The 16824-nt window shown below is 43.0% G+C and overlaps 1 protein-coding gene across 1 annotated transcript in view; it reads right to left on the bottom strand.

Annotated features, from left to right (window-relative positions):
• LOC129603764 (NACHT, LRR and PYD domains-containing protein 12-like) overlaps positions 1–16086 on the bottom strand; it is a 155648-nt gene extending 139562 nt beyond the window's left edge. Inside the window, exon 1 of the mRNA XM_055506741.1 lies at positions 15197–16086. Coding sequence (XP_055362716.1) covers positions 15197–16086 — 890 coding nt within the window. The remainder of the gene's footprint in view (positions 1–15196) is intronic.
• Between the last annotated feature and the right edge of the window lie 738 nt (positions 16087–16824).

Genomic DNA, 16824 nt, shown 5'->3' with positions numbered 1-16824 from the left:
CTGCCTTCCAGCAACAGAAGGCAGCCTTGGTTGATGCTCCGGTCCTGGCCCTCCCTGACCCCCAGCAGCCTTTCATCCTTGACATCTATGCCAGCAATGTGGGGGTCGGAGCCATCCTCTCTCAAGGGGGAGAGGCAGGTGAGAGAGCGGTGGCTTTCTACAGCTGCAGTCTGAACCGAGCAGAGCGCAACTACTGTGTGACCAGGCGGGAGTTGCTGGCAGTGGTCCTGGCTGTGCGGCACTACAGACCCTACCTGCTTGGCAACCGGTTCACCCTGCGCACTGACCATGCCTCTCTCACTTGGCTGCTCAACTTCCGGCAACCTGAGGGTCAGGTAGTGAGGTGGCTGGAGGTGTTGCAGGAGTATGACTTTGGGATCCAACATCGGCCAGGGCGACAGCACAGCAACGCCGATGCCCTCTCCAGGCAACCCCGCGCTGCGGAGGGGTGTCATCACTGCCAGCGTCAGGAGGAGAGGGAACCACCGTCTTTTCAATCTTGTGGTACAAGTGTGATATTTCCTTGAGATTTAGTTTATACAACTTAATAACTGGTAACTTAAAATACAGATTTAGAGTTTCAAGACATAGTTCCTCATTACTCTTACAGAATTGAACTCTGGCATTTACTGAACATCACTGACTGCGTGCATCTGTGCAGCAGAATGTGACTGACCTCCTTCTGCTGTTCTTCCACACTCTGGGACAGAGGGGAGATCATAATGTCACTATACTTGTAGATCAAGTTACATCCTTTAGGCTACGCAACACAAACATCAGAAACCATGTGCTGTGTATAAACTGTATTAATATTACACTTCATAATACTGCTTATCATAATTTAAGCTTTATTTAGTAGTATACTTACAACATCCTGGGTTTCTGTTGTGACAGGAGGATTCATATATTACCATCAGAATCTGTTAAGACCAACAAAGAACCCAACCCAGAGTCTAAGAAATGGATATATCAAAAGTAGCCTGTGTAAAAAATCAAATATATAGGTAGGCCTCTTACATTTTACACATGCACTTGTATCCTGGGGAGTGACGGGTTCTGATGAATTCCTTCAGCCTCTGCTTTCCAGTGTTCATGCCGAGGGCCTTCTCCTCTGCATGTGTCACCTCCACCAGTGACGCATGCAGAGGTCCTCCACCAGTTGTTCTAGTCTCTGCCTAATTTCTATTGGCTGAGTAGAAGTCAAATGATTGAACTGTGTGAAAACATTACACCCATGTTGAAAATGCTGCTGCACTGCTATACTCTGCATGCTATTTAGTTAATTATTATGTCAAATGTTGTAAAGTCAGGTAGTCTACACCCATGACATGATGGTGCCTTATACCTGTTTGAATTATGTTTTTATATTTAATTTTTAGCCACATTCTTTTATGCCTGCAGGATTGCGCCTACGTAAAAACTGAAATTAAATTCTTATATTATTACGTGTTTTGGGTAACTTTTAAAAACCTAATTAGATTAATGTAATAATTGCTCTCCATAAAACGTATTGGATTATTGAATTATCATTACTTTACAAATCCCACATCAACCACAACAGGAATTTTAAAAATGCATAGACATAACACTGCACTTTTAATTCATACAAACATAGGTATTTTATGCAATTACTGAAGTAGCTCCTTAGATGAGTGAAAAAGTCCTTACTTTACGAGTGAAAAATAACAATACTAAAATTATTTAATTAGTTACGCTGAACACTGTATGATTAAAATGTAAACTTACGCATTGACTCAGACAGCTATTTTCTTCCAAGCTAATTCTTTCTCTTTCGCCGCTGCAGCCGTGTTGCTTTTTCTACGGATTATAGACTCGTAGTCGCTATATGCTTGACGTAACATATCCATTTGTTGTCCCGTTGCCATGGTGACTCGTAATATCTTAACTCCATTGATCAGGGCTTTGTATCGTCGCGGTGCACGCGCTTAACTCTGAGTCAGACAACTCAGTTGCTTAAACCAACCCTTTTCAGCTGTTCTGGAACCGAAAACTCCAGGTTTGCAAACTCAGAGTAAATCAACTCAGAGTTTAGTTTAAACTCAGAGTTTGTTAAACCTCCTTCTTGAAACGGGCCCACCAGAGCACATTATTATTATTTTATTGCTATTATTTTATAATATTGTGAACTGTTACAGTAGTTGCTGAACTGCTGCTTATGTGAATTATGTTATTACTGTTATTTCGATTGTCAGACTCACTGACGTTTTTCCAGACTTTTTGCTTTGTGCTTTGTTAATATCTTTCCACGATGGTGTTTTTTGTGGATTTGTTCATCAGTTGGTGTGTAAATAGATCAGGTAGGGGTTTAGTTTGTTGTTTTTTATGCTGTTTACCGACCTGTTTACCGCCGCTGCTTTTTCTTTTCCGTGGAGGAAGCAGGTGGACAGGAGCAGGGTGGAGGTGGTGCTGGGCAGCAGGCGGAGGATGGTGTGGATGCTGGTGAACAGGAGCAGAGTGATGGTGCTGAGAAGCAGACGGAGGGTGGATCAGAACCACAGCGAGGTGATGGACACGGTGCAGGGCTGCGTGAACAGGCACAGGGGCCGATCGAGCAACAGCCCCTGAAGAACAGGTTGCGGTGATGGAGGATGTGACGGTTGAGCAGACGACAAGCTGTGATGTCACTGAGACGCTTGTTGACACTGAGTCTGTGATTAGTGAAACTGAGAGCTGTAAAAAGGCCACAACTGGAAAAAGAAAGTGTAAATTGAGCGGCTCCCAAGAACAACAAGCGTCGGTGAAGAAGTCAGAGTGAGGCTGAGGAGAGCAAATATGGAGTCAGACCTCAGTGAGGACGAGGGTTCTACTCCTTGTAGCGACACTGACATCTCAGACTGTAACTCCTCTCAGCCACGGCCTCACAAATCAAAAGAGTTCCCTGTGGAACGTGTTAAGAAGTTTTTACTGAGAACAAAGAACATGAAGCGTGTGAAATTTGAGGACTGTTTTTCTGATGAGGAGCTGTTCTAGGTCGGTGTGTTCACAGATGAGGAGCACCGGCAGAGGAGGATACACTGACCAGGAGTGTTACAGGCTGAAAAAGACTGCCTTTAAACTGAAACAGGAGCTTCTTCATGAAGATGATGATGATGATGATGATGATGATGATGATGATGATGATGATGATGATGATGATGATGATGATGATGATGATGATGATGGTGTCATTTAAATACTCTGTTTTTGACCTTATAGTTGTGCTTCTGCTCTGCACTGTTTTTTTTACCATCTCTCATCATGGTCCACGTTAAAGTTGGCACTTTAAACCTGAATGGGGCCAGAGAATTAAAAAAGAGGATGAGTTTGTACGAACTGATGAAACGAAACCACATTGATGCGATGTTTGTTCAGGAGACACACAGTGACAGCAGCACTGAGGTGGACTGGACCAGGGAGTGGCCTGGGCAGGTGGTGCTGAGTCACGGCAGCAGCACCAGTGCTGGTGTGGGCATCTTGTTCTCTGGGTCCTGTCCTCCAGTGTCCCTCACTGTGTCTGAAACCGTCCCTGGCAGACTGTTGGTGGTGCGGGACATGTTTTCTAACAGCACTTTGGTTTCAGTGAATATTTATCCCACTATAGGTGCAGAGAGACTCCTGCTGCTGAATAAAGTAAATGCTGTTTTAATGGATTTTAATTCTGAGGATTTTTTGGTTTTAGGTGGTGATTTTAACTGCACTGAAAACAATAATCTGGATACAAACCACATGGAGCCACATTCTCCATCAAAGCAGCTTTTAAGCCGAGTCCTAAAGACCCACGAGCTGGTGGATGTATGGAGGTTTCTTCATGGGCAGGACAGACAGTACACATGGTCTCACGTTAGAGACAACGCGGTCTCTTTAGCGAGACTTGACCGTTTTTATGCTTTTAAGCATCATCTGAATGTTTTTAGGTCCTGCATCATCAGACCTGTTGATTTTAGTGATCATGCCATGCTTTTAATTCATGAGTTTATTAATAACATAAAGCATAGAAGTGCATACTGGCATTTTACAGTAACAACTCACTGCTGCTGGATCAGTGTTTTAAGGATAGTTTGAAGTTCTGTTGGGAACATTTTAGAACCAGACAATCTGATTTTGAAAATCTGAGACAGTGCTTCTAAATTCTGGAAAAGTTGAGATAAAACAGTTTTGTTTACAGTACACTCTCAATGTCACAAGAGACATTACCAGGTCAATGAAGGATCTAAAGAATGATATTCTTGACAACCTATTGGGCACCAGAACACAGGGGGCGCTGGTCCGATCTAGGTTTCAGAGCATGACTGATATGGACGCCTCTTCCAGATTTTTTTTCAGCCTGGAGAAACGTAATGGTCAAAATAGGTCAATCCACAGCCTGTGATCCACTGCAGAGGTCATCCTGGAGGAGCCTGGTGACATCAGGAGGAGGGCGGTGGAGTTCTACAGGGACCTTTTTCAGAGTGAGTACACTGAGGATGAGGAGGGCATAGACTTCTTCTGTGGGGATCTTACTCAGGTGTCTGGAGAGACCAACGATGCCCTGGACATGGACATTTCTCTGCAGGAGCTGTCTACAGCCCTGCAGGGCATTAAGGGAGGGAAAGCTCCAGGGCTGGATGGCCTCACTGTGGAATTTTATAAGACGTTCTGGTGTGACTTTGGAGCAGACTTTCTCTCTGTGGTTCATGAGAGTCTGACAGGGAACTTCCTGCCTCTCAGCTGCAGTTTGCTGACCAAGAAGGGTGACCTTTAGGATAGCAAGAACTGGCGTCTGACTCTCCAGCCAGTGTGGAAGGTCCTCTACAAGCCACCACTGACCACCACTGAACAAAAGGACTGAGGACCTGCAGTGGAGGATTCTACATGGAGCCATCGCTGTGAACTCCTTCACTGGGAAGATCAACCCAGGTGGTCCTGTGTGCACTGTGGTGAAACAGAGACTGTCTTCCACTGTTTTATGGACTGTACACAACTGGCTGAGCTTTTTAACTCATTATATGATGTTTTTAATGCATTTAATGAACTGTGGAGTGTTAATAGTTTCATCTTCGGTGCTGGTTAAAGCAAAACAAATGCAGAGAAGTGGTAAGTGGAAGTGGCTTTGGTGGTGCCCTGCTTTATCGGAAGATTGGAAAGATTGGAAAATCTGCGGCCGGCTCATTGGCGTGTCCACCGGCCGTGGAGCTGCAAATGCCGATGAGGGCCATGGTTACTCGGCTGACGGAATTACACCAGAGGATGGCCCGGATTGAAGGACTGATAATTAACATCTCAGCTCGTTCGGATGATTTGCATCAGAGGATGACCCGGATTGCAGGACTGACTAATAAGATCTCAGCCCGTTCGGAGGAAGAGACTGAGGGATAACATCTGCAGACAGACTGAACACTTGGTGAATGTGGTGACAGCCTTGTCTGGCAGGCTTGAGGAGATGTCACCGGTGACCCATGGTCCCACAAGAGGCGATGAAGCCCTGAGTTCTGACCGATTGGAGTATTGATCTAGACAAAATAGTCATGGATTGTTAAAATGTATTAATTTTGGCTGTGTATTACTCTGTCCCTTCTCCCTCACCCCTCCCTTCCCGGGTCCAATCTAGCTCACCAGCTGTGCCTCTATCTATCCTCTTCCCCTTATTGTGACTCCCTTCAAGGACAACTGTTGGACTGACCTGTAAACATCTTGGTCGGCCTCGGTCATACTTCTATAAACAACACTTCACTACACTGATGCAGATACACCCCCCCCCTCCCCTCCTTACAGCCTCACTGTCTGCTCTCCGACCTTATCTATCTGTCCTGATGAACCCAAGAAAAAATTCCAGCAAGGTTTCCACTTGTACTGTGTGGTACTGTATGTGTGTGCGGTTTATTTTTACTGTTTGTACTGCAATTTGCTTCCACTGTCGGACTAGCGCCAGGTAACCTGGCTGCTGATGGGAATTTCCCCGCTGTGGGACTAATAAAGGCATTCTTAATTGTTAAACTTTGGTCAGGCCAAGCTGGCCATTTACAAGATCAGACAGGTGAAGGACCATGTGGTGTTCCCTGTGTTCTCTGCCTTGGTCAGGGCCAGAGTGTGGGTGGATTTTAAATTTTTCAAACTCACCAGTGACCTACCTTGTTTTAAACATCAATGGTGTTACCAGGATGTCATGTGTTCTGTGGTGGAGGATGACCTTGTTTTTAGTCCTGCTACTAGGACTTAATGAAACCATGTCAATTACTGCATAGATTCAGGTTTGATCTATTTACGTTCAGTTCGGATCCAGTTTCTATGTTGCTGCAAAGAACAGCTGCAATGATCCAAACGTTACTGGTCCTCATGTGAGCGTGACTCATGGTGTGACTTTGATGACGTCACATGGAAACTGGTTACTTCTAAACCAGAATCACATCATCCTAAAGAAGATTTGGAACAAGATGCTGCCTGGTGACACGCACAGTGTTCAGTACCTGTCTAGGTCTTGGCCATGTGACTGCTCCCTGTGGACGATGGGTCAAATGCAGAATTCAGGTTTCCCACTTTGGAACTAATAAGGATTCCTAAATAATTGCTAATTTAAACATACAACCAGATCTAATTACTTTACATATTTTGCTTCCCAAGACTTTTCAGTTTCATATATATTGTAATCATGTCAATGAAAACAAGTTAAATCAGGTGTCACACTAGAAATGTTGTGTTTTCCATGAATTCGTGTCTGTCAGGAATAAAGGGTCCTGTTTCTATGTTTGTCCACGAGGGGGCAGTAGCTGCACTGCACTCGGCCTCTTGCAGACTTGTGCAGATTAATCAGTTCTGGGACTTTTGCAGCCATTTGCAAAAAAAACATTTACATAACATAAAATATTATAACAGTTTTTCAGATCTTTTACTGCTGCTCAGCTGTGTTGAGGAAGAAGTGATTTTACTTTAGCTGCATGTTTCTGTTTGCTGGCAGTAGTGGGACATTGAATGTGACTTGAGTTCCTGAGGAGACAGAACAGTCCCTGACTCTGACTCTGACGTTAACTGACTGGAGGCTGGATCACTGATGACAGCAAGAACTCAACTACAAACATCACAACAACTTAAGTCAGGCAGAGTCACAATTGTTTTGAATTATTGATGCTCAGAGCAGTCAGCGTTCACAACAACGCTGTGACTCGTATTCTTCGGTACAAAGAGGTCGTCCACCAATCGTGGCATCAGTGGTTTGACTGACGCTGACCCTGTGACTCATGTTCCTCCAGAGACGCAGCAGTCGGCCTCCAGTCAGCAGATGAGCACCCACCCTGAGCCTGGCTCTTTCTCTGGAGTTTGTCCTCTCCACAGTGGCCTAATGCTTGTTCAGGGGGAGGCTGCACAAACACGCTTTACATCAGGAATTGACCATTTCAAATAAATCATGTTCTGGCTTCACAATAAAATATTTTTGATTTCATTTGATTCATGTTTGTGGTAATTTTTAATATGTTTATAGGTCAGATGTTGGTTTAGAGGTACAGTGGTCCTTTGCTTGTCTTTTACTATTGAAATGTAACTTCCAGGTTATTCTGTACTTCCTATAATGTTAAACCTAGACAGCATCAATTCTGAACAGTCTGAACTTTACCATATTTCTTTTCACTGTTTTAACTAACTTTAACACATTTCATACTTTCATAGACCTCGATCACATGCTGCAGCACCGAGGACACAGGTTATACAGGATAGATTCTTTATTAACAATCTGTCTGTGACCAGAGCGTCTACTTCATATTACAACACAAGAGCATTAATGTGTGAAAACGCTTTATACAAAAATACAAGCAAGGCTCTAAATTACACATGAAATTACATCAGTTTTTTTTAAACAGGAAGAATTACAGTCAACACTGTCCCCTATATCTACTGTAACTACTGCACCACACACTTCATTTTCCACATGATCCTGGTGGACTGGACACAGAGCAGCTGGTCTCAGATCAGTTCACACTGAGAGTCGTCTCCACTGGTTCTGGTTCCTCTGTCAGTCAGTTGTGGATGAAGCTCTGCTCCCAGTAACATGGACCAGTCACAACCTCCACACACACACACTGCTGCTGCTTCTACATCTGGATCATCTTCAGCTGCAGAGAGAATGAGAGCAGAGAGCAGATCAGTGAGTGTCTACAGAGACTCCCTTCATCATCTGTCACATCCAGGACAAAGAGCAGCAGGACTTCAGTCGTGTTCACAGCACAAGTGGAGCAGCTTTTAAGCTTCCTTTCAGCTCATCTTAATGTCTTGGACTGAAGCATCAAGTTTGCTGACTCTGCACATTTCACTCCATTCAACAGTGAAACAAACTGCTGAGTCATGGCTTTAGAGACGACTTCCTGTTGGTCCATCACAGACAGAGTCACTGTGTGGTGACCAACATCTTCTCTGCTTTGAAACATCAGTTGACACAGAAACATGAGAAGCTTTGGAGCAAACTAATGACAGAAGGACACAGACACAGATGTGATGACTGGACTTCAGCAGAGGTTGGACTTCAGAGCTGAGACCAGGGAATCACAGCTGATCTCTGACAAACTGCAGTAACTCAATCTGAATAAAGAATCAAAATTAAAACATGAGAAAACAAAGAGTCAGTTGAAACCATTCAAAGTTTCATCGTGTGTTTGGAGCTGAACACTTCAAAAAGTAGAATTTTAGAACCTAGAAGGTCCAAACATCTAACCCAACAGGATGCAGGTTAAAACAGAAACCACAGACGAAGAAAACAGACTTTACCATGAAGACCCTCAGTGTGAATCAGTAGAACATCAGAATCATGTCTTAGCACAACGTTCATGTCACATTAAGCTCACACGGAACTAAAACATGGAGTCTGACCTCAGAGTCTCCAGTCGACAGTGACGACTCTCCAGAAAACCACACAGATGCTTCACTCCTGAATCCTGCAGCTTGTTCCAGCTCAGGTCCAGTTTTGTCAGATGTGACGGGTTGGACTTCAGAGCTGAGACCAGAGAATCACAGCTGATCTCTGACAAACTGCAGAGACTGAATCTGAATAAAGAATCAAAGATGAAACAGTAGAAAACACAGTCAGTTGAAACCATTCAGTGTCTCATGGTGTCGTCATGATTTTATTCAGATTCTTCAACAACATGTGTCTTTATTGTGATTCATTGGTTTGTTCCGTGCTGTCTTGATGGAGACAGAACCAACAACATGATCCTGACTGAAATGTTCCTGTGTAAACTCTGATAAACGCCAGTGAACTTTAATTAAATTCAATTCAATTTTATTTATATAGCGCCAAGTCACAACAAAGTTATCTCAAGGCACTTTACAAAGTAAGTTTTAAGATGTTACACAACTAAACCCAACAAATCCCACATACAGCAAGCCTTTAATTTGACAGCAACAGTGGAGAGGAAAAACTCCCTCTCTAACGAGGAAGAAACCACCAGCAGAACCAGGCTGGATGTGGGTGGCCATCTGCCCTGACCGGTTGGGGTAAGAGGATAGAGAGAGAGAAAAGCACAGCAACAACAACAAGCAACAACAGAGCACAGGCAGGATGGTTTGATCAACAGCTGCCCATCATAGACACAGCTCTGAGTTCAATGATACTTGTAAGTTAGGGCAGAGTGGAGGAGAGAGAGAGAGAGAGAGAGAGAGAGAGAGAGAGAGAGAGAGAGAGAGAGAGAGAGAGAGAGAGAGAGAAAGAGAGCGGGAGAGAAGTACAACTACTGGAGAGAGTTGGTTACAATGTCCCATTGTCCCATGTTAGTTAAACATGGGACAATGGTGGGAGGTTATTGGACAGAAGAGGTAGAAGGAAACAGAGGAGCTCAGTGTATAAATTAAGTCCCCCAGCAGTCTATGTCTATTGCAGCTTAAATAAGAGATGGTTCCTGTGACTAACAATCATTGCCAGTGACCTGAACCATCTCTAACTATAAGCTTTATCAAAAAGGAAGGTTTTAAGCCTAATCTTAAAGGTGAAGAGTGTGTCAGCTTCTCAAACCTGAAAGGGAGCTGGTTCCAGAGGAGAGGAGCTTGGTAGCTAAAAGCCCTGCCCCTCGTTCTACTGTACATCTAAAGACTCTAGGAACCACAAGTAGCCCAGCGCTCTGAGAACGAAGCGTTCTGCTGGGAGCATAGGGAACTATGAGGTCTTTAAGATAAGAAGGAGCTTTATCATTGAGGACTTTATAGGTGAGTAGGGGAGTTTTGAATTCTATCCTACATTTTACAGGCAGCCAGTGCAGAGAAGCTAATGTAGGAGAAATGTGATCTCTCTTTCTAAGTCCTGTCAGAACTCTGACTGCAGCATTTTGAATAAGCTGTAGGCTTTTTAAGGAGCTGTTAGGACATCCTATGAGTAAGGAGTTACAGTAGTCCAGCCTAGAGGTAACAAATGCATGAATCAGTTTCTCTGTATCGCTCTGAGAGAGGATGCTTCTAATTTTAGCTATTTTTCTAAGATTAAAGTAGGCGGTTCTGGAGATTTGTTTAATGTATGATGTAAAAGAGAGATCCTGGTCAAAGATGACACCAAGGTTCCTCACAGTAGAATCTGAAGCTAATGTTATGCCATCCAGGGTGGCTATCTGACTCAATAGTGTCTCTCTCAGATTTTTAGGCCCAACAATGAGAATTTCAGTTTTATCTGATGTAGCAATCCACGTCTAGACCTAGGTAACTTACTGTAACACAACGTGTGAGCTTCACTCCCTTCCAGAGAGACAAAGCTGCGATTCACTAGAAGATAAGAATACAAACAATTCCTGTCTATTCCACAGGACACTGTTTTCTCTCACAAAGAAACTGTGAGTTTAACATAAACAACACACATATGCCTAAGTGCACATCAAAATACCATGGATACTTTTAGGTGACACAACCTAAATCCCACCAGGTTCCTCCTCTGCCTTATCACTAACCAGACCAAGACTTGTCTCATAATTTCTCTACCAAGACTCACTCCATGGACTCTCCCACTCGCCCAGAAGATCTGGATCGTAAACCAGGAATGTGAAGCAATAAAAAGGAAAACTCTTCATTTGGACACAAGTTCTGGTTCAGATGTAGCAGAACCTTCAACTGTCATGAAACAGATGCCATTGTATTCTGTGGACAAAATGTTATCATTTGATATTAGATTGGTTTCTGTGTGATGTTTAATGCCTGATGTACAGATTTGCCAGGAAATTCCTAAAGTTACAAAGGGACTTCACCACGCTTTCCTTTGTGTGAAGGCACAAAGTTGAAATAGAGATACTCACCTTCTTTATTTCTTTTAATCTGTGCAACATACACATAGACTATGTCCACCAGCTACAATTAGGTATCCTCAATATTGTATTACATTTTTAAGTGTTACGATTGTTTAATTAGTAATGCCCAGGGTGTTAAATAAGACAAGACCAGTCATGATGAATAACATTTCATTTGTTACAGCGTACATTCTATGCATTTAATATTGTTGTTTAACCATTCTGACGTCTCTGCTTATTTGAGTGTCGAAGTGATCGTTACACGTGTATTGTGTTATGGTGTGATGGAACTTTGAGCTTGATGAAAAGAGGAAAGTTTATAGTTAATAGTTTTAATAATAGTTTGATACTTGATGTCACGTCTTGGGTCAACTTCCGCCATTACTTTGAAAGGACTTCCTGTTTACATCATGTCTCAGCTGCTACCTGCGTCACCCGGTCATTATCCACACCTGCACTTCATCTGCAATCAGTTCACCTTGTATTTAAGCACCACCTCTCACCCCAGTAGCTTGCCAGATTGTTGTGTGTTATTCACCACTTCCCAACGTTCAGTAAACTAGCCCAGTCGTGTATCTTGTTTTGACCTCCGACTCCGAACCTGTCTAGTCCCTGCCTGCCTTGTATGTCTTGGTTTTCTGATCCTGCCTGATACCAACCTTGCCTGACATCTCTAATCCTCTGAGAAGTCTGGTGTTTCTTAAGGCGCTAAAATTGAACATTCCAAATTCATTAGTTATTCTTAGATTTGCATTAGTTAGAGACAAATACTCTTTTCGCTTGATCAAAGCTGATCATCTCATTCTGATCGTTCTCTCATTTTCTGTTCTGTTTATTTGAGTATTTCCATATTATGTTATTCATATATCCAGTAGTGTTAGATTAATAAAACGTTAAAAAGGAATCTGGTTTTGTGTGCATTATTCTTCAGATTTAAGCAGAGGTCACTGAACCGCGACAAGAATTCACGGCATAAGAGACTGATTTGGTTTTATCACAAGAAAGTTGTTATTGTTGTCCATAACTGGTAACTCATTGAATTGACATCTGGCATTGACTAGATTGATAGAAGCGTGGTTTCATCTTTAAAACAAACCTGGTGCCCCAACTTCGAGGTATATTAATGTTTCTGCATTAACATCAAACTCTTAATAATTTGAATCCGCTACACTGAATTTAGTTGAAGGAAGTTTTGAGACTTCCAGGATTTGATGTCTTTTAAACAACCTTGAATTTTAACTAGTTGATCTGTTTCATTTGATTCCAAGGACATATATAGCTGAGTATTATCTGTATAACAATAAAAATTAATAGAATGCTTCCTAATAATCTCACCTAGAGGAGACATGTATAGGCTAAACAGAATTGGACCCAGCACAGAACCCTGTGGTACTCCATAGCTAATCCTTGTGCATGTGGAGAATTTTTCATTAACATGAACAAAGTGGAATCTGTTCAACAATCAGGATTTGGACCATCCCAATGGTGTTCCTTAATTCCCGATTCTATGTTCCAGTGTCTGTAATAAAATGTTATGATCAATTGTATCAAATGCAGCACTAAGATCTAACAGGACAAGGACAGAAACTAGACCATTGTCTGAATCCGATCATTAGTGACTCTAATCAGATCTGTTTTTGTGCTATGATGTTTTATAAATCCTGACTGAAAATCTTCGTACAGGTTATTCCCATTAAGGTGGTCAGATAATTGTTTAGCGATGATTTTTTCAACTTTAGGCTTCGTCACCAGTAAAGAACAGAGACACTGACTACACATATGCTTTAGTGTGGATCAAAGTGTCAGTGACCTTTGACCTTCTCCACTCCTCTAGTCTCAGTCAGTTCTAAGAGTCATGGTCAAACATCATCAAACATTTAAACAACATTTTCTTGAGAACCTAGAACAGTAACAGTCAGTGAACTGACCTCAGAGTCTCTAGTCGACAGTGACGACTCTCCAGAAAACCACACAGATGCTTCACTCCTGAATCCTGCAGGTTGTTGTCACTCAGGTCCAGTTGTGCCAGATGTGACGGGTTGGACTTCAGAGCTGAGACCAGAGAATCACAGCTGATCTCTGACAAACTGCAGCTCATCAATCTGAATAAAGAATCAAAGATGTGGATCAAAGCATTAATAATGAGTCAGATTTGTCCTGATCACTGATGTTTAGTCTAAAATGAGCAGAGTGACTTTGTGCTTGTGTTGTTGTGTCGTCATGATCCCAGCTTCTTCATGTCATGGTCTGGGTTCTTTAGACATTATTAGTTCCATTTCCTGTTTTTTCTTTACTGTTATCTGGTTTCTGTTCTACAATGTTGTTCCAGTATTACTTCCGGTCACATCATTCAGTCAGCTGCAGTCAATTAGCAATATGTCATGTATTTAGTCTACAGCATTCACCTCATTCCCCTGCCAGATCGTAGCGTTTTATCCTCAGCTTTGCCTGAACTCTGATTCTGCCTGCACCCTGTCTGTATCTCCACCCTGTGATCATCTGAGTATCGACCCCTTCCTGTACCCTAAATCCTTCTAATGTACCTGGCTGTCTCCAGAGCCATGCATGTGGGTCCACCATATTAAACAGCCTGACACTTCACATCATCCACATGTCAGCACAACATTCATACACCTGTTGATGTCAGCACTGATTCACAAGCTGCTGCTGGAACCAGTAGAAAACCAGACGTGTTGGATCAAAGACTTCATCTGGTTCCTTTCATTCATCATCTTCTCTCTAAATCTGAACTATTCTGTGTCGTCTGATGGAAAATGTTCAGACTAATGTTTGGATCAAACACCAAACTGACCATTATTGATGAAGTAAATAATCTTTAGAACTGATCCCAGTCAGATGGATGTTCTCTCCTCTGGTTCTACATGGAACCTAGAACCTTCTGTAGCAACATGTCTGCAGCCTCATATTCATGCTCCTGTTTCCTGCTTGTGTCTCTACAAAATTATATCATTGTCTGATAGGAAGAATCACACACAGGTTGAAATGTTGCCTGTTGAGAAGAATCAGATGCCACTAAGGATCCTTCAAACAAGACATGATTTAGTTTGAATCTCTGCTGCTGTGTCACATTTAAAGTGTGACAAACATCTGTTTATGAGCTTTATAGACTTCATAGAGTCACAGCAAACTGTCAATCATTCCTACAGGTTTCTGACATGAGTCTCTTTTCATTCTAGATTCAAATGGAGACGCTCGAAATGATGACCTGAAAAACTGCTGCTGAGACATGAACCAGGAAAAACATTGACCTCAGAGTCTCCAGTCGACAGTGAGGACTCTCCAGTCCAGCACACAGAACCTTCACTGATGAGTCCTGCAGGTTGAAGTTGTAGTTCAGGTCCAGATGTGTCAGATGTGACGGGTTGGTCTTTAGAGCTGAGGCCACAACTTCACAGTGAGTCTTTGTGAGTCCACATCTAGAAAGTCTGTGATGACAGAAAATATAAAGTCTATAAATGTGAAGTGTCTGTGACACAAACTGACTTCATGAATGTTGATGCTGAAGCAAATGTAGCTCAGTTGGTCACATCCATCACAAAGTGTGAAGCTCTGTTGGTTCCACCAGATCCCAGAGATTAGAACCAAAGTGTGTCTGGACAGAACCAGAAGAACCAAAGACAGATCATAGAAACATGTTGCAGATGCTTCATCCACTGAAAGAAATGACCGTCAGCTGTGATCACATGTCAACTGTCAAAAGCTTTGAGCAGAAACTCTTCAAAGCTAAAGTTTCTCTGTTGGATTTGACTTAAAGCTCCATTTACAGTAGCAAAGACAGAAGATCCTGATGTTCACTAACTTTACAGCTTCTTTGATCTGATCCTCAATAAAGAAGTTTTCTAGGATCTCTGTGAACTTTTAGATTCTGTGTAAAGTGTTTCTCTTTAACACTGAGGCTTCAGCTTCATGTTGCTGTAGAATATTAATGATCACATTAACATTGGACTTACTGAGCCTTTCTGCAGTTCCTCACAGCTGGAATCAGTCTCTGTCGTCCCTCCAGTGATGCGTTGTACTTCCTCAAGTCCAACTCATCCAGAACCTCCTCTGACATCTGCAGCATGTAGGCCAAAGCTGAGCACTGGATCAAGGAGAGTTCCTTCTCTAAACTGTTTTTTGACTTCAGGAACTCTTGGATCTGCTGATGGACTGAGTGGTCGTTCATCTCCATCAGACAGTGGAAGATGTTGATGCTTCTGTCTGGAGAGATTCTATCACTGTTGATCCACTTCAGGTTGTTGATGATTGTCTGGATGGTTTCTGGACTGTTCTTTGTGTGACCCAACAAACCTCCTAAGATTCTCTGGTTGGACTCCAGACAGAGGCCATGAAGGAAGCGAACAAACAGGTCCATGTGGCCATTTGGACTGAGAAGGGATTTAAACATGGTTCTACTCAGGACAACATCCAGAGATGAGAAAACTTCAGAATGAAGCTCAGCTCTTTTATTTCCAAACACCACTTTTACTTTTTTAAGAATTGATTTGTTGTGTTTGGATTCTTTCAGGAAGTTCTCCAGTTCCTCCATCTTCCCGTTGGTGTAACAGAGCAACATGTGAACAGCAGCCAGAAACTCCTGAAGGCTCAGATGAACAAAGCTGAACATCTTGTCCTTGGTTTTCCTCCCTCGCTCCTGTTTAAAGATCTCTGTGAACACTCCTGAACACACTGAGGCTCCTCTGACATCGATGCCGCTCTCTTTCACATCTTCCTCATAGAAGATCAAGTTTCCCTTTAGCAGCTGCTTAAAAGCCAGTTTAGCCAATGACTTGATGTAGTTGCTGCTCTGTTCTGGTCCGTACTTGTCTTTAGTGTGAAACCCCCGGAACTCTGCGTACATCTCCGTCAGGGTCTTGGGCAGCTCTCCTCCCTCTCTGGTTTCCAGCAGATCCTCCAGAACCGTAGCAGTGATCCAGCAGAAGACTGGGATGTGGCACATGATGTGGAGGCTTCGTGCCGTCTTGATGTGGGACATGATTGTGTTGCTCTGCTCCTTATCTGTGAATCTCTTCCTGAAGAACTCGTCCTTCTGTGGGTCAGTGAACCCTCTGACCTCCGTCACCACCTCAACAAAGTCTCCATGAATCTGATTGGCTGCTGCAGGTCGTGTGGTGATCCAGATGCGAGCAGAGCGTAGTAGTTTTCCTCTGATGAGGTTTGACAGCAGCTCATCCACTGAGGTGGACTCTGTGATGTCACGTTGACCCGTCTCCTTCTCACTGGTGCTACAGTCCAGTTGGAGGCGACTCTCGTCCAGTCCATCAAACACAAACAGAAGTTTGAAGCTGCTCTTGTCATAGTTGCTGTTTCCTGATGACTGTAGACGTGTAAAGATGTAATTCAGAGCCTCCAGGCTGATGGACTCAGTTTCTGGGATACATTCATGAATGAGCTCTGACAAACTAAACTTCTGTCCCTTCAGTGGATTCAGCCGACGGAAGGTGAAGGGGAAAATCAGATGCACGTCTTGATTGGACCTTTGTTGGGTCCAGTCCAACACAAACTTGTTCACAAGGACTGTTTTTCCAATCCCAGTGATTCCATTGGTCAACACTGTTCTGATGCGTCTGTATTTACC

The sequence above is a fragment of the Betta splendens genome, unplaced genomic scaffold (genome assembly GCF_900634795.4).
Source record: "Betta splendens unplaced genomic scaffold, fBetSpl5.4 scaffold_29, whole genome shotgun sequence".
In the NCBI taxonomy this organism is placed as follows: Eukaryota; Metazoa; Chordata; class Actinopteri; order Anabantiformes; family Osphronemidae; genus Betta; species Betta splendens.
Note: the sequence above shows the minus strand (reverse complement) of the source record. Positions and strands in the feature narration are given on the sequence as shown.